The following is a 17,445-nucleotide window of genomic DNA, read 5'->3' on the forward strand; positions in this document are numbered from 1 at the left end:
TGATATTGGCCTGTAGCTTTATTTTTTTGTGGTGTCTTTGGTTTTGGTCGGGGTGATGATGGCCTCATAGAATGAGTTCAGAAGCACTCCTTCCTTTTCAATTTTTGGAAATAGTTTGAGAAGAATGAGTGTTAACTCTTCTTTAAATGTTGGTAGAATTCACCTGTGAAGCTATCTGATCCTGAACTTTTGTTTGTTGGGAGTTTTTAAATTACTGATTCAGTTTAATTACTAATAATCAGTCTGTTCATATTTTCTATTTCTTTCTGATTCAGTTTTGGGAAATTGTATGTTTCTAGGAATTCATCCATTTCTTCTAGGTTGTCCAGTTTACTGGTATACAACTGTTCACAGTAGTCTCTTATGATCCTTTGTATTTCTGTGGTGTCAGTTGTAACTTCTTTTTTTCGTTTCCTTTTTTTCTTTTTTTTTGCTATGCCATGCAGTCTGTGAGTCTTAACCACTGGACCACCAGGGAAGTCCCCTCTTTTTTTCATTTCTGATTTTATTTATCTAGGCTCTCTTTTTTTCTTGATGAGTCTAAAGGTTTACCAATTTTGTTTATCTTTTCAAAGAACCACTTCTTAGTTTCACTGATATTTTCTATTCTTTTTAGTCTCTTTCATTAATTTCTGCTCTGATCTTTCTTTCTTTCCTTCTACTAACTTTGGATCTTATTTGTTCTTCTTTTTCTAGTTCCTTTAGGTGCTAAAAAAAAAAAAAACCTCCCAAATGCAGATTTTCAACTGTGAGGTGGGTCAGCACCCTTAACCCCTGTGTTTTTCAAGGGTCAACTGCAGTCGTGCTTTTGGAACACCTGTGGGTGGAGATGAGCTCTTCCTTACTCTGTCATCTTGGCTACGATCCCCTGGAGTCTGATCTTTTAAACCCTGGATGATCCCATTTACACAAAACAACCAGAATTGGCAAATCCATAGAAACAAAGCAGATTGGTGGTTGCCAGGGGCCGGGGAGAGATAAGGGAGAGTGAATGCTAATGGTTATGGGGTTTTACTTTGGGGTGAAAGAAACGTCTTGGTACCAGAGAGAAGTGGTGGTTGCACAACATTGTAAATGTATTCAAACTCACTGAAATGTTCACTTTGAAAGGGTTCATTTTATGAGAATTTCATATCAATAAATTATTCTAGGAAAAAAATTAAAAAGTGAGTCAGATCACATCACCCCTGGGTTCAAAACTATCCACCAGTTTTCCAATGCTCTCAGAGAAAAAGCAAGAGTCCTGAGTAGGCCCTATATGATGTGGCCCCTTGACTCCCTCTGTCCTCAGCTCTGATGCCTCCTTACCCCGACCCCACCCGCACTTGCAGCTCCCTGCACCTGAATGCCCATACCCAGCCCCACACAAGGCTCCCAGACTCCTTCCTTAAGGACTTTGCTCAAAAACTGCCTTCTCAGTGAGACTTCTATGACCTTTCATTTCTATTATAAAAAATACATAAAATTAACCATCATGGACTTCCCTGGTGGCGCAGTGGTTAAGAACCCACCCGCCAATGCAGGGGACACGGGTTTGAGCCCTGGTCTGGGAAGATTCCACATGCCGCGGAGCAACTAAGCCCGTGCGCCACAACTACTGAGCCTGCACGCCACAACTACTGAAGCCTGCGCGCCTAGAGCCCACAGTCCACAATAAGAGAAGCCATCACAATGAGAAGCCTGCACATCACAACAGAGAGCCCCTGCTCTCCGCAACTAAAGAAAGCCCGCATGCAGCAATTAAGACCCAATGCAGCCAACAATAAGTAAATAAGTAAAATTTACCATTGTAACCATTTTTCATTGTGCAGTTCAGTAGTATTAAATATACTTACATTGTTGTGGAAGAGATCTCTAGAATTTTTTCACCTTCCCAAACTGAACTCTGTCCCCATTCAACGACGCCCCATTTCCCCATCTCTAGCCCCTGGTAACCACCATTCTACTTTCTATCTTTATGAATTTAATTACTTTAGGAATCTCATATAAGTGGAATCGTATAGGATTCATTCTTTTGTGACTGGCTTATTTCACTTTGCACAATGTCTTCAAGCTTCATCCATGTTGTAGCCTGTGACGTGACTTCCTTCCTTTTCAAGGCTAATATTCCATAGTACATATATACCACTTTTTCCTTACCCATTCAGCTGTCAATGGACACAGGGGCTGCTTCCACCTCTTGGCTACTGTGAATAATGCTGCTATGAACGTGGATGTGCGAGTATCTCTTGGAGACCTGCTTTCAGCTCTTTTGGATGTACACCCAGAAGTGGAATTGCTGGATCATATGGTAATTCTATTTTTAATTTTTTTTTAAATAGATTTATTTATTTTTGGCTACATTGGGTCTGTACTGCTGCGCACAGGCTTTCTCTAGTTGCAGCGAGCAGGGGCTACTCTTCGTTGCGATGTGCGGGCTTCTCACCGCTGTGGCTTGTTTTTGTTGCCGAGCATGGGTGCACGGGCCGTGTGGCTCACGGGCTTAGTTGCTCCGCGGCATGTGGGATCTTCCCGGACCAGGGCTTGAACCCGTGTCCCCTGCATTGATAGGTGGATTCTTAACCACTGCACCACCAGGGAAGTCCCTAGTTTTAATTTTTTGAGGAAACTCCATACTGTTTTCTATAGCGGCTGCACCATTTTACAGTCCTGATGTTTGTAGATACCAATTTACCTTTCTAAATGTAATCCTTTCTAAAATGGTAAATCTTTCTAAAAATGCAAACCCTGCTTCCCTACCATCTCATTCTTCAGTAGCCCCTTTGACTATCTCAAATGCTGCTGTATTTTACTGGCTTACCCTGTCTGTTACCCACAGGGCAGGACTTTCCATTTGTTACTTTGCTGTTGCATCTGCAATGCCTGGCAGCTACCACATGCACATGGAAAGAGATAATGCAAATGTGGTGAAGAACTAACAACTGGGGAGTCTAGCTGAAGGGGATACGAGTATGTGTTGTACTATTCTAGCAACTTCTCTGTAGATCTGAAGTGCTTCAAAATTAAAAGTTGAGGGAGGAGGACACACCAAGCTAGCCTCCCACAGCTACTGCCCCTGACATGGGCCAACGCTTGTCAAACTCTTAGAAAGAGGAATAATGGCCATGACCGGCAGCCGCGCCCAGAACATCTCTCCGCCCGAGGCACTGCATGGGCTGCAGTGCGGGAGGCTGCAAGCAGGCAGCTCTCACTTCTCTCAGGACCTGTGTTTTGGACTGAGATCAGGGGCTGTGGTGGTAGACGTTCTGATGAGTTGAACAGTTGGGAAACGAAGTTGCAATAGAGCACTGATACAGTGTCTCCCAACCCCACTGCGTTCCTTAGACATTTGTCACCACAAACCTGAAAATTTCCCCAGTGGAGATACATTGATGGGCACAACTAGGATCGGGTGAACAGAAGGGGCAAAAGGATGCTTCACTGCTCTTAATGTCAGAAACGGAGAAAAACGACAAGCGTCCAAAACGTTAGGAACGCACAAAACACCCTGAGCCACACGCGGCCCTGAAGATGGCACCTGAAGGAGTAAAAATCCACCCCGTTTAGTTGTCCTTTCCTTTTAATTTAAAGTAGACAGGGGGCTTCCCTGGTGGCGCAGTGGTTGAGAGTCCGCCTGCCTATGCAGGGGACACGGGTTCGTGCCCCGGTCCGGGAAGATCCCACATGCCGCGGAGCGGCTGGGCCCGTGAGCCATGGCCGCTGAGCCTGCGCGTCCGGAGCCTGTGCTCCGCAACGAGAGAGGCCACAACAGTGACAGGCCCGCGTACCGCAAAGAAGATAAAATAAAAAAAAATAATTATTAAAGTAGACAGGCGTTTCCATGGTACCTGCTGTTTACAGATCTGAGGCCACTCACTTCAGTTCCCTCGCGTAGGGCACACAGGCCCTCCTTCCAGGGCAGCACCTGGTGCTGTGAGGCAAAACATCAGGGGCTCCGCGAAATCCTTTGTCCTTTTGTTCTTACCTTCAGAGGTGGGGGCTGAAGTTTCTCCGGGCCGTAAGGGTCTGCCTGGCCAGCAAACGTGTGTCCGTGGATGGAGCTGACCCCAACGCAGCAGGGCTCTGGGTGCGGGGGGCTGGTCTGGGCGCAGCTGCTACAGCCACTGTCCACCGAGTCGGCTTGCCAACTCCTGAAGGCGGGCATGGCAACAGCCCCCAAAACGTTCATCAGGGCACTGACTTTACTGCTGCACTCAGAGCACAGCAGCAGACACACCCAATATTTGCTTCCAGTGACTGAAGACGGTTGCTTTTCTTATAAAATGAAAGGCAGTTCTGTTTCGTAGGGAAGACAGAGCTACAAGGCCTTTCATTAAGAGGGTCTGTCTGTGTGTATCACCCAGTTGCAGCCGCTGAAGACGCCAGCATCCCGGAACCCCCTCTCCCCGAGCCCGCCCAGCCTCCTGCCCATCCCTGAACACACACCCTTCCCCCTCTGCCGTGCACTTTCCCTTTCGGAAATAAATTCCTCTCGAAAATAAATCCAGAGAAAGCTATTAGGAAGAAGTAGCAAGCTTTGGAAACATGATGCTCTTTATGGAAAACCGTGGAAATAAAGCAACACGAAAGTGCTGCTGGAAAGGACCCGCCGGGAAGCGATTCCCTCGCGGTGCCTGCCCATCTGAGCTATTCCTCTACTGCAGACACGTCTGCCCCGAGTCCAGCGTTCACCCACGGGCTGCTCCGGGGAAGACGTAAAGGGGCATCGCATGATTCCATTTACAAGAAAGGCCCAGGACAGGCAAATCCCTGGAGATGGCACGCAGATGGGCAGTTGCCAGGGGCTGGGAGGACTGGGCGGACTGGTAATGGGTATGGGGTTTCCTTTCGGCACGATGAAAACGCCCTCAACTTGAGTGTGATGTTGGGGGCACAGCTCTGTGCCTGTACTAAAAACCACCGAATTGTCCACTTAATGGGTGAACTGTATGGTAGGGAGATTATATCCCAATAAAGCAGTTAATAAAGAAAAAAACAAAACTTAAAGGGCCCTATTGTATTCAATCTGGGCAGAGGGAGTCCCTCAACAGTCCCCCCCTTTAAGAGAAATTCGGGGAACAGAGGGAAAGGTGAAAAGCCTATGCGTAGAGCTGGGGTCAATGTACTGCCCTCGTGCAGACTGGCATACGATCCCCTGTGAGAATCCCGACTTCTGGGCAAAGGTACCGAAGAGCCCGCCGCACACATTCTACGCAGCGTGGCGCCTGACGAACACCCCGGCGGCCTCTCCCCCGAGGGGCTGCTGGCCGTGCTCACCTCTCGGACACAGCCTCGGCCTGCTCCGCCCTGCGCTCCATCTCCACGACCTCCTCCTCCGTGTACTCCAGCTTCACCCGCTCCTCGGCCAGCTCTCTCTCCACCGCCTGCAGCTGGGCCGTGGTTCTCGCCAGCAGCACCGTCACCGCGTCCTACAGGACCAAAGGGACGTTGCTAAGAGGCAGCCGAGGCCAGCGGCGTGCGGGCGGCAAAGCGGAAAGCGGCGCGTGCACAGCCCGTGGGGAGCATCCCTGCCGCCGGGCTGGTGGCCGTCCCCGGCTGCTCTCCAGCGGGGAAGCAGCTCACCCCCGGCTGGCAGCAAGACAGTAACTTGGCCTTTCCACGTGGCTCTGAGGACTCAAATTTTAAAGCAACCAATGCATCACTCATGATCATGAACAAGTTGCATTAAAGAATATTACCATGAATGGCCACATACATCGCTATAGTCCGTTTTTATTACTTCCCTTGAAACCCTGCTTCTTCGTCGCCACTGTGCTCTAAGACTAAGTCTACACGCGTTTCTTAGAAACAATGTCCCCAGGAAAAGCCTGTCTCAAAGCCAGGCCACCTACTGTCTTTCCAGACGTGGCGGCCACAGGGTCCCGGGAGTCGCTGTGTCCCAGCCGCTCGTCCTCCCGCCGCGGGGGCTCAGGGCCGGTGAACACCTGCACCGAGTACCAGCGCAGCTGCATCTCGCTCGAACCGTCGTAATCAGCCAAGTTAATCTGAGCAATGCCCTGTGTGGTGTTTAAAAAAAAAAAAAAAAAAAGCAGATCAGGCCCTGAATGACTACACCTTAACAACCAATGGGCATCAAAGTCACCCTTTAATCTTAAGCAGAAAGGCCATACAATGTGTCACTGCTATTCAAAGGACTGCCGTAAAATGAAAGTCATCAAAAAGGATCGTAATGGGGGTGGCTCCTCGCTTGCTTGTTCAGCCCAATCAGAAAGTGCTAGAAGGGGAACAGGGGCAGAGAATGGACGACATGGAATGGTGGGTCAGGCTCAGGATCTGCCACTCAAAGAGCCGCTGATTCTAGCAGGAACTTTTGAAAAAACAGAGGACTGGTGTAAAATAATATAAATAAGTAAATAAATAACCCCCCCCCCCAAAAAAAAAGAGAGAGAGAGAGGATTGGTGGAACTCTCCAATCTCTAATTCTGCCGCTGAAGGGGTGGGACCAAGGGGGAAAATTCCAACCTTGGGAAGAAAGCACCCTGGCTTCCAAGCCCTGGCCCTGCACTGGCTGGCCGGGGTGAAGACGGACTGCTGACCTGCCCAGTTATAAGGTTGCCAGATAAAATAGAGGGCATCTGGGTGAACTGCAATTTCAAATAAACAGATTTTTTTTAAATAGAGGTACGTCCCAGATATTACGTGGGACATACTTACACTAAAAGGCATCCATAGTTTATTTGAAATTCAAATTTAAGTGACCATCCTATACTTCTATCTACCAAATTTCTCAACGCAAGACAGGGATAATGCAGAAGCCGTTGCACAGGAGTTTTGCAAGTATTAGCTGAGATAATATATTTAAATTACAGAACACTTGACAAGATAAGGGGTCTTATCATCCCTTTCTGTCCTCCCAGCTACAGACATCACTTGATATCAGGACACCGGAAGGAGGGGAGGGAGGGGGAGAGGGTGAGGAGGGCGCCGTACCAGCAGTTCTTCCTGCAGCTGCGGATTCACTGAGCACACGTATAACTGAAGGGACTTCAACGTCACCATGCTTGAATGCACAGGGATTCTGAAAACTTCATTAAATATCAGGGGGGCTTGCAATTCCAGAGCCTTAGAGCAGTAAGTGTTTGGCGTGCCGGAGTCAAGCGGGGGCAAATAGACGCGGATGTGTCTGGAACCAAGAGAGGAAGGAAAAAGCAGACAGAGGCAGCCTGACACATCTGCACGTGACACGCATGGACCACATACGTGTGCACATACGCCGCCCTATTCCACTGCCCATGTGCAGAATTTTAATGTCTTTTGGAAAAGATCCTTTTCTCAACTAAGAGTAAGCCCAAAGAACTTACGTGCCCCCGGAGATCAGGGGGAAAAACCCAATCACAAAGAGAAGACTTCCAAGTCAGCGGTTAGGACTTCAGGCGGACTCAAACGGAGGTCTGCTTTTACCATCTTTGTGGGAAAACATCTGCACTGATCTCTCCACGGCCCCCTGGCTCCCTCTCCAAGCCCTACCTGCCTTGCCTCTCAGAGTGCTGGCCCACCCAGGCACCCGCCGGGCTGGGCTCCCGGCCCTATCCACCCCCAGCGTGGAAGCCAGCACCCAGGAGAAGCTCCAGCATCAGTGGAGTGAAGTACACGTCAGGGCGAGCAGAATCCCAGGGCGAACCCTCAGCCGCTGAAAACCAGGCTGCTTCCAAGGCCTTCGGGAGGCCAGTTTACAAGGACGACTCACGGAAGGGGAGGGCACCGTCGGGCGTGAACACCCATCACCGGTGGGTTCACCCGCCAGGGTAACGGGACCTCACACCCCCACCGGGCACCCATCTCCCCACTGGGGACAACACAGATTTCCTTCTCCCTGCTCGGACAAGGATGCCTGAGCCCAGCCTGAGGCCTCTTCAGGCACCTCATCAGATCGCAAGAGCCGAGTGTGGCTGTGTCGCCACCAGCCTTGTGACCAGAATGGACGTTTTAAGCCCCAACGCTGCTGCTGCTGGGCACCCGGCACTTTGTCAGCATGGCCACGGCACATAACCAGCCTGGCTCCAGTAACTCCACCTGCCTCAAATAATAAACCAGCCTCTTCTTAAAACTTACAATCCTTTAGATTTCAGACAGACACCCCCTAGCGTTTTATTGTAAATTCAGGTTCCAAGACAGTCTTTTCCCTCCCCAAACTGCCACGTGCAGCAGGTCAGCCAGTGGTGCCATGTGGAGGAGGGCCCGGGGGGAGGACACGGCCCCCACTGGCGCGGGAGCTTACATTTTGCAGTCTTCCTTCACCACCAGCCCGGCAAAGTTCTTCAGCTGGAGCACGTTCACGAGGAGACACTCGCTGGCACTGTCGTGCCTAGAAAATAAAATGCACGTTCACAGACTGCAAATGCCCCACGGTGCAGAAATCCTGCTTGAACGACTGCAGTGGTCCTCACCCCACCCCCAGGGGACCTGTGCAAAGTCTAGAGGCGTTTCTTACTGTCACACTGAGTGGAGGGGGGCTACTGCGCGTAGTGGGCGGAGGCCAGGGCTGCTGCTCAACACGCCAGAGGGCACAGCACGGCCCCCCACCGAGAGTGACCCAGCCCGAACGCCACGAGTGCCGAGAAACACTAGGATGACAAGAGTGAGCAAAAGAAAGCTGCTGGGATGTGAACATCCTGCCTCGTTCGTCTGAACACTGCTGGTAACTGCCTTTCTAGACACTGTAGCTAGAAACCAGAACGCTTAGTGTTGCACAGCACCTGGCTACCCCAGCTCCGGCGGGAACTTCCCCGAGGGCCGGACTGTGCCCATGGGGTGAGAGTCCCCGGCTGTGACTTGTTGTTGGAGGACGGCAATGGAGCCGCTCTTGCCCATCTCTCCTTCCCGCCACCTCTGTCCCTTCACCTGAGACCGCTGAGATGGGCCCGGGGGCACCCAGGCCAGGGAGCAGCAGCCGGATCACGCGGGTCCCTCCATCCCTCCTGGCCTGTGTGTGGAGGTGTGAGACGCCGGGCGGGCCCCAATCTACCCATCGTCTTTACGAGCAACAGGGAAGGAGTCTTCTGTACTCACAAAAATCCAACATGGATCTGGGGCCCCTCGTTACCGCAAGCGTCTCCACGCGCAGGGTCGTCAGCATCCTCACTCCTGAACACAGTCGGAAAGGCACCGTGTTATTCCGGGGGGGCCTGGTTACCTCGGACTCGGCAGAAGCTCTCTCACACTAGGGGTGCTTCTTACTGAGAAGGGCTTTATTAAGTTGCAACATAAATAAATGCTTTAAGTGACTGGCAGGGCACGGCAGGTCCCCAGGATCCATGACGTCACCTCCCAGGGTACCTGCTGACGAAGTGGCCTTTTTGAGAAAATACCTCTCAAAACCACATGTGATATTTACGACAAAGATCAAAAACATATACTCTTAAAAGCTTTGCAGGGGGGACTTCCCTGGCTGTCCGGTGGTTAAGACTCCGCGCTTCCACTGCAGCGGGCACGGATGCGATCCCTGGTCAGGGAACTAAGATCCCGCAAGCTGAGCAGCGCAGCCAAAAAAAAAAAAAAAAAAAAAAGTTGGCGATAAGTGAAATGTATACAGATATCTGAGCTGAAAAAATGACATCAAAGGTCTCAAACAAAATAAAGCCCACAAGGGGTTTTGTCCTTGCAAAGTCGATTCCTCCAGCTAAGGAAAGGGGACGGGGGAAACATCCATTTCTAGTGAACGTCCTTTCTAGAAAAGCAGGTCTCCCTCGCACACTGGTTCTCCTTTTCCGGCTCTACTGAGCTCATGCCTTCCAACCCCCGGGGCCGGAGAGAAAGCAGTCATGCTAGATGCCCGAAGCCAGGCCAGTCCCCAGACGCCACCTGGGAGCAGAGGGGGTCCGTGGGGATGCTCAGGGCCCCTCCCGCATGGAGAAAAGCCAGGAGAGCTGCACCCCGGAGACACACAGAGTGTCAAGCCAAACAGGTCTCGGCAGGGGTGCCTTTGGGAAGTCAGCCCAGGCAGGGGAGAAGGTCAGCTTCTAACCATTTGGTGGGAGGTTCAATCAGCCCAGGCAGGGGAGAAGGTCAGCTTCTAACCTTTTGGTGGGAGGTTCAAACACACCGCTGTCGCTGGCCAGCGAGTAATCGGACAGGCAGGCGGACACGCAGCGCGCTCTCCGCTCCAGCCTCTGGGCGCTGTCTTCTCGGGGGGTCGCTGCTGCAGGCGAGAGACACGGCCGGGCTCAGGAGGCGACAGTGCGGGAGCCCAGGGCAGAGCAGAGACAAAGGCACGAAGTGGCAGAGACAGGCCAGCACGTGTGCAGATGTGTGTTTACATGCACTCTGCTCGAGTCTTTTCTTATATTGGAAAATGGAAGAAACAGGCTTCTGGCTACTTCTTTAAAAGCTCTTTAAATGATCATCAATCTCCCTTCACCTCCTTAATGAGCGCACAGGTCAGAAGGTGGCGGGAAGGCCCTTGGCGTGGCCCTTTGAGAGAGTGTCACACGGGAAAGCCTGGAGAGAGATTTCGCCTGCACGTGGACGGCAGCGCGCTCTCCGAGAAGCAGGTGGGGGATGTTTCCTCCTTGACGCTGCTTGGTATTCTCCATACTTTATACAAGGAACACAGGCTACACTGCTTTATAATCAGAAAACAGAGTTTTTAAAAATCATCAAATAACCCCCAACAAAAGGGAGTGACTTTCGAGTCAGAGGACACAGATGCACCCAGACTGGGCCTTTGCCATCGTCTCCGTGACTCCTCTGCCGCTCTAACTGCAGCGTCCTCCTCAGCAGCCCTGGGGCCACACTGGCTTCCAGAACTGTCTCCTGGGATTAGGAAGGACCATGACTGGGCAGCTTATTTTTGTCTCATATCTATTGTAACCAAGAGCCAAAGACAACTACTGACATTTTCCCTTTTATCATTTCATCAACTCTTTCTACTCCTTCCCTCACAGCAACAAGTTTCTTTTAACAAAAGCAACAGAAATAGGCATGCCGTCTCCCGCTGCTAAATGTGACGACGGACACAGGAACCTCAACGCTTCTGAGAGAGGCACACACGGTTAGAACACAGGCTTAAAGCATGAAGCCCCAAACTGAGCCTCACTCTGGCATCACAATGCCTCTTGTTAATAATGCAGGTCCCTCTTGTCTATGTTCTCCGGCCATCTAAGCTCTAGAAATTGAAAATCTAGACACCTGTGCACCCCTGAGTTGAGGGAAATAGCGAGTCCACCAATGACTGTCTCTCTGTTCAACCAATTTATTATTCACAGAACAATTAAACCCAAATATATTCATCGGGGTACAAAACAGACAGGGCTGTGGCCTTTGGTCTCACGATGTTAACTGCAGACAAAAGCCGACCTTTCAAAGGCCTGCAGCGCCCAGCGTGGGGGCCACCGGCCCCGCCTCGGCCAAGGGCAGAAGCTGGCTCCGTCCTCGGATGGCCGGAGACAACAACTCTCACATCGTAGATGACGACTCCCAAGTCCAGCTCTGCTCATCACCCCGGCCCCATGGAAGGACCCAGAGCCTCCAGCTCTAAACTGCAGATAGAACCCCTCAGTTTGCTCCATGGAACCCCAGCAAACACAATGGCTCACTACTTCCATTCCCAGCCCTGACACTCGGCCCTACATGCCTTTAAGGAAGTAACACCACACAATGATCCAGTTAACTTCCAGGCAACCCAATGGTGTGACTGCCAAAATTTCTCTCTCATTGCAATGAAAGTGGATGAAGAGAGAAAGGAAATGGGGGAATCAATCCTCAGTGATCCTGGGCTTAGCACATTCAAGGAGCAACTGGATGCAGGAGTTGACAGAAGGAGGTACGGTCAGCACTTGCCCTGGGTGAGAAAGAAAGCACACGGCACACCCCACAGTACACACCGCAACCATCTGCTCTTGGGCTTCAAGGCAACGAGACGGAGAGTGGGGAGCAACGCCAGTGAAGTAAGGAATCAACAAGCTTCCACACGTTCATTTTATAAACCTCAGACCTTTCCATCATTAAACACAGACAAATAGACACTGAGACTTAAGGACAGCAACGCTGCTCGACAAAAGGGAAGAAAGTATAAGGAAAATCACATCGTGGGCAAAGCTGCCAGCTGGCATATTAAAATAATGAAAGTGTTAAAGTCTGGGAAAAAAACCCAAGAAGGAAAAAATACGTCAAGCTCTTAGAAAAGTTCTTACACAACTTTCATAGCCAGGATGAATACCGTTCAAACGACAACAACAATAATAAGAGCAACTGTTGAGCTACATTAAAGCACAGCTATGAGCTATGCCCTTCCTGACCACACCCCAACCATCCTAAATACATTGATTCACTGCACAAAGATGTGGCACAGCCTGACCAGCAAGGCGAAGGAGAAGTCCAAGGTCACTTACAGTGAACGTTTCTGTCGAGCCGCATGAGAAAAGAGATAAAAAAAAAAGCACAAAGTGAAAAAACTGTAGAATTTAAGACAACAATTTTAAACAGGGTATGAATGTAATAAAAAACATCAATAAACAAATGAACAAGGTTAAAATATTTACCGACTTATATTAGCAAATACCAGTGGGAAGTGAAAATAGGAACGGATTTCAAAATCATGACACATTTGACTTTCAAAATGTGGGGAAGATAAAATTGTAGTAAACATGTAAACACTGTTAAAGATGACAGTTTATTTCCCCACTCCCCTGCCCCACCTTCTGTCCCCTCAGGTTGATTTAAAACACAATGGGCAATTCTGAATTTTATGTTACTAAAAATTTTTCTCGTTAAAGCTTCCTTAAGTCAAACTTAGACTGTATTGTTCTTAGTCAGCCTGGAGAGTGGAGGGAACTACGTGACCTCGGGCGTCATAAATGAGGGGTGGGGTTAATATAACGAGTACTGAGATCCTCGCCAACTTTATGAAGCTGCGATGACTCTAGGCTTCATAAGCATCACGGGAGGCAAGGAGTCACCCTGTGTCCATGCCTGAAGCTGCTCACCCAACCCAGCCCTGCGAGAGCACCTACCAAGACCCATTCACTAAGTCAAGTACCTCTAGTTTGTATTCTACCCAGAGTGTCGTATATGAACGCACCACGAGATGGAAGTATCTGACCACACCATAAGCAAAGACCTCCCAGTCTAAGCTTGAAGCACTATAACATCCACCACAAAGTAGAAAAGAAAAATAAAGAAATCAGGATCAGAAATTAAGTCAGCTCTTCCCCTTCCCACCCAGTCTTTCCCCTGGACCAAAAGCGGTGCTGGACCTTGTGTGGATTTCCTGCATAAGTAGACAGACACTCTTGTATCTCAGCCTTTAACAAAAAGTTGGTACGGGGGGCTGGACACTGAGAAGAGGAAGCTCAAGCAACAGATGCACGATTCAGTCCTTATTTTGTATTTTCTTTTTTGAATAAACATGGAGCACTGAACCTGTGATTGCAACAAAGAACAAAGCGAATAAAGTTCCCCTGTGCATGTGAATTACAGAAATAACGTATCTGGGGATATGAAAGGTGTGTTTGCAAACGCAGAGGGGGAGACACCAAAATAACAGAGATGCCAAAAAGGCTCGGGGCTGCCGCAGAACATAATGGATCTCTGGTTAAACACGTAAAGGCTACAAGAGACTATTATCTTACATGTATATAATAACCCGCGTGGGTATACATAAAAAAACCCGACAGGTAACAGAATGGTGGTGAATGGAAGAGCCCATAAAGATCACCTCATTCAAGGGCACAGAAGCCAAGACTCAGCTCCATCTAAGGTTGCGCTCAAGGTCGCACAGCTAGTGAGTCAACAGGGCAGGGAACAGATCTGGGTATAAGCTGCTAGTTCGAAGCCATTTCTGCTACATCACCCTGGTTTTGTATTCAGGTTTTATTTCCACCTTTTGCTGCTGACTGCTTAACAGTACATGACCAGGGTTTCTCAGCCTCGGCACTCTTGACATCTTGGCTGGATCATTCCAGCCAAGATGGGGACCATGTTGTGCGCTGTAGAATGTTGAGCACTGCCCCTGGTCTCCACCTACCAGATGCCAGTAGCACCTCACCAGCCCCACAGTGTGACAACTGAAAATGTCTGCCAAGTATCTCCAGGGGTCAAAAACACCCCTGGTTGAGATCCACTATGCTATACAAATTATCTAGTGTTCGCCTAAATGGAATGTCTAAAAACAGTTTTGCTGTGCAAATAAAAATTAAGTGGGCTGAACTTCAGGAATGAGAGGACTGTTCTGATCTTCTCTTAAAATTCAGGAAGTTAAAGTCGCTAGAGGTTGGCTCACAAAAGCACTCGGGGTGAAGATAAGGAGGGTGAAGCCCAGACTCTGCTTTGTGCACCAGCCATCAGCCAGAATACCCCCCACAACAGCAGTCTGGCTTTCCATGTGGGCTACAAGCTGACAGATGCTGGCACCCAGCAGAAGCTGAATTAACACCAACTGGACGCATGAAATTCTCATGGCTACATGTTTCTGGATTTCAAGAGCAGCGGAGAAATCGATTCGGTAGAAAGGACTGATATTTTCACCCCCTCCGTGACAGAATTATGTCCTTGAAAAGTACAAGGACAGGGCTTCCCTGGTGGCACAGTAGTTACGAATCCGCCTGCCAATGCAGGGGACACGGGTTCGAGCCCTGGTCCCGGAAGATCCCACATGCCGCGGAGCAACTAAGCCCGTGTGCCACAACTACTGAGCCTGCGCTCTAGAGCCCGCGAGCCACAGCTACTGAGCCCGTGTGCTACAACTACTGAAGCCCGCACACCTAGAGCCCGTGCTCTGCAACAAGAGAAGCCACCGCAATGAGAAGCCCGCACGCCGCAATGAAGAGTAGCCCCTGCTCGCCGCAACTAGAGAAAACCCGCGCGCAGCAACGAAGACCCAACGCAGCCAAAAATAAATTAAAAAAAAAAAAAGTACAAGGACAAAGGATGAAGAGATGAAGTCACAGGGCCAACGGAAGTAGAGATTTCTGCCGGGCCACGGCCAGACAGCAGTCCCAAGGCTGGTCTGAGGCGGGCACACACACAACGCTGTATCTGGGCACACGCCCTGGAGAGTTAAGGCCCGCGTACTTCTTTATCAGCCTCCGAATGTGGAGGAACTGTCTCATTTTCGACAATTAAGTATATTCTGAAAACAAGCCAAATGCCTGGGAAAGACTACTTAGCCAGTTTCCATGACATTTCAAGGACCCAGGGCCAAAGCACGCAAAACGAGCGAGCGAGCAAGCGAGCGGGCGCACGGGCCTCCTCTTGCCCTGGAGGGTCCTAAGCTGAGGGCTCACTAGGCCACAGCAGAGCCAGCTGGCTTCTATGCGGATGCACGGCTTCCTCCCTGAACTCGAGACCTTTCCTCCCCCGCCCCGGGGCACCCACCGGACCCATCAGTACGTACTTGCAGCCGTGGGAGCGGCAGCCGCTTGGGGTCCTCGCTCACGAGGTCCTTCCCCGTCTCCGGGACACCCATGCGGCGGCAAGGACGCCGCGCCCGGCGTGTCTTCGTCCCCCACTGCGGAGGCCTGAGCTCGCAGCCTGTCCAGGGCGCCCACGCCCGCCACCTCGAAGGCGTCCCCGAGCTGCGCCAGGGGCGAGTCTCGCGAGGCCGGGAGGAAGGGCGTGTCCAAGGGCGAGCTGGGCGGGGACAGCGAGGACAGCGAGGAGCGCGAGGACAGGGACGCCAGGGACTGCGGCGTGTCCAGGGAGCGCCTCTGTTTGTGGAGGCCCGCGGGGCCCGGGGCGTCCGCCAAGGGGGCGTCCCGGCCCAGGGAGTCGAAGGGGACAAGGTCGAAGCGCAGGAGCGGGCCGCCCTCGGCGTCGGGCTTCTCGTACTGCGGGAGGCCGTAGATGTCGGTGAAGCTGACGGAGCTCAGGGAGCCCCGGCTGGAGGCCAGCGAGCCCCGGCTGGAGGCCAGGGAGCCGCGGCTGCTCCCCGAGGAGATGGTCAGGGTGCTGGCGGACAGGCTGAAACGAGAAGAGCAGCCTGGAGCCCGCGGCTGGAGCCTGCCCGTCCCCACCGGGAGCCGCGCCTCCGGTCTGCTCCAGAGGAGCAAAACTCTGCCTCGGGCCCGTTCACCCCGGCGCCTCTTCAACACCTCTGAGCACCTGTGAGCGTTTTAAGACACCCCCCCCACCCCCGCCCCTTCGTAAATATTTCCTTTGTTTCTTTGAATGTCGGTCGAGAGCAGTAGTTAACGTCAAGGGCTCTTGCTCGAGTTCAAGTTCCAGCTCACACTCAAGACTAACTGAATGCATTTGATTTGGTCAAGGGCTTTGCCCTTTCCCAGCCTCCCACCTTCTCACCCTGCGCTGGGATGATAGCGGTTCCTGCCTCAAGGCGCTGTGAGAGGGAGAACTGAGAAAGTAATACACAGACAGCCCTTAACACTACACTTCACGATACGGTAAGTGCTTGAAAACTGGAGCTCTTACTGAGCATCCAAATCGGATTTTAAAGATATTCATGCCTAATTAAAATGAATATCTTAAAAGGAAATAATTAAACGCGTATGTGTGCATCTATGTAGATGGACATATACAGTCCTGATGCCGTGAGTGACAAAATCCTTCGATAAATGATTCATTATTCTCAAGTCACTCTTGGTTCTCCTCGTATTCCTTGGATCATGTATGAGTAGCGCCTCTTAAAAATATCGTGTATCCACACTTTCCTGTCCAGTGTTTACAACCACTGCAGGTTCCAAGTTCTAGGAGAGAAAACCAAGCCAAAGGGAACTGGGAAGTTCACGGCCACGTCGTTATAAGATGATAACAAGTTACCCACCTTTGTAACTGGGACTGGAGATAGGACGTCAGACGGGTAGCTTCTTCCAGCTGCATCAGGAGACAGTTTCTTTTTTCCTGAAGTAGAATCCTGTAGGTACGAAAAGAGTCCACTGGTGAATTTCAAAGACGCCAAGTATATTTTCCTAACAAGAAATTCAACTGTAAATTCCCCCAAACTGATTGAGGTGTCAATGACTAAATTCTAAAAAAGCACATCCAAGATCATAAACATCAAGATAACAGACTGTTTTTGTCTTGCTTAAAAATGTCCCACTGGCTGCCTGAACAGTGCCTGATACACCGTAGAAGTTCAGCACATGGGTGGATAGGCGGATGAATGCATGGGTGGGTGGATGGATGGATGCATGCATGCGTGGATGGATGGGTGGAAAGACGGATGGATAAATCAATGGGTGTGTGGCTGGATGGACTGACGGATGCAGGGGTGGGAGGAGGGACGGGCAGACGGATAGGTGAACAGGTGGATTGGATGGACAGATAGCAGACAGGCAGATGGGCGTACGGATGGGTGGCTGAGGTGTGTGGGAGGATGGGTGTGGGTGGATGAACAGATGGATGGGAGACTAGACTAGAATATGGATACAAATGTACAGCATGCAGTAATCTACTGGAATTCCTTGGAACAAATCAGGTTCCCTCATGCTAAGCCCCCTTCCAGGCAAAACTACGTGCAGTTCTAAAATCTACAGAATTAAAAGATTAAAC

General features: G+C 50.6%; 1 protein-coding gene across 3 annotated transcripts in view; it reads right to left on the reverse strand.

Annotated features, from left to right (window-relative positions):
- WWC3 (WWC family member 3) overlaps positions 1-17,445 on the reverse strand; it is a 123,192-nt gene that overhangs the window by 12,110 nt on the left and 93,637 nt on the right. For all 3 annotated transcript variants that reach the window (XM_060136855.1, XM_060136857.1, XM_060136856.1), the window contains 9 exons: positions 16,718-16,807; positions 15,332-15,897; positions 10,018-10,138; positions 9,010-9,084; positions 8,219-8,305; positions 6,931-7,123; positions 5,832-5,996; positions 5,257-5,408; positions 3,965-4,130 (listed from right to left, as the gene is read on the reverse strand). In XM_060136855.1, coding sequence (XP_059992838.1) covers positions 3,965-4,130; positions 5,257-5,408; positions 5,832-5,996; positions 6,931-7,123; positions 8,219-8,305; positions 9,010-9,084; positions 10,018-10,138; positions 15,332-15,897; positions 16,718-16,807 — 1,615 coding nt within the window. The remainder of the gene's footprint in view (positions 1-3,964; positions 4,131-5,256; positions 5,409-5,831; positions 5,997-6,930; positions 7,124-8,218; positions 8,306-9,009; positions 9,085-10,017; positions 10,139-15,331; positions 15,898-16,717; positions 16,808-17,445) is intronic.

This window comes from Lagenorhynchus albirostris, chromosome X (genome assembly GCF_949774975.1).
Source record: "Lagenorhynchus albirostris chromosome X, mLagAlb1.1, whole genome shotgun sequence".
Classification (NCBI taxonomy): domain Eukaryota; kingdom Metazoa; phylum Chordata; class Mammalia; order Artiodactyla; family Delphinidae; genus Lagenorhynchus; species Lagenorhynchus albirostris.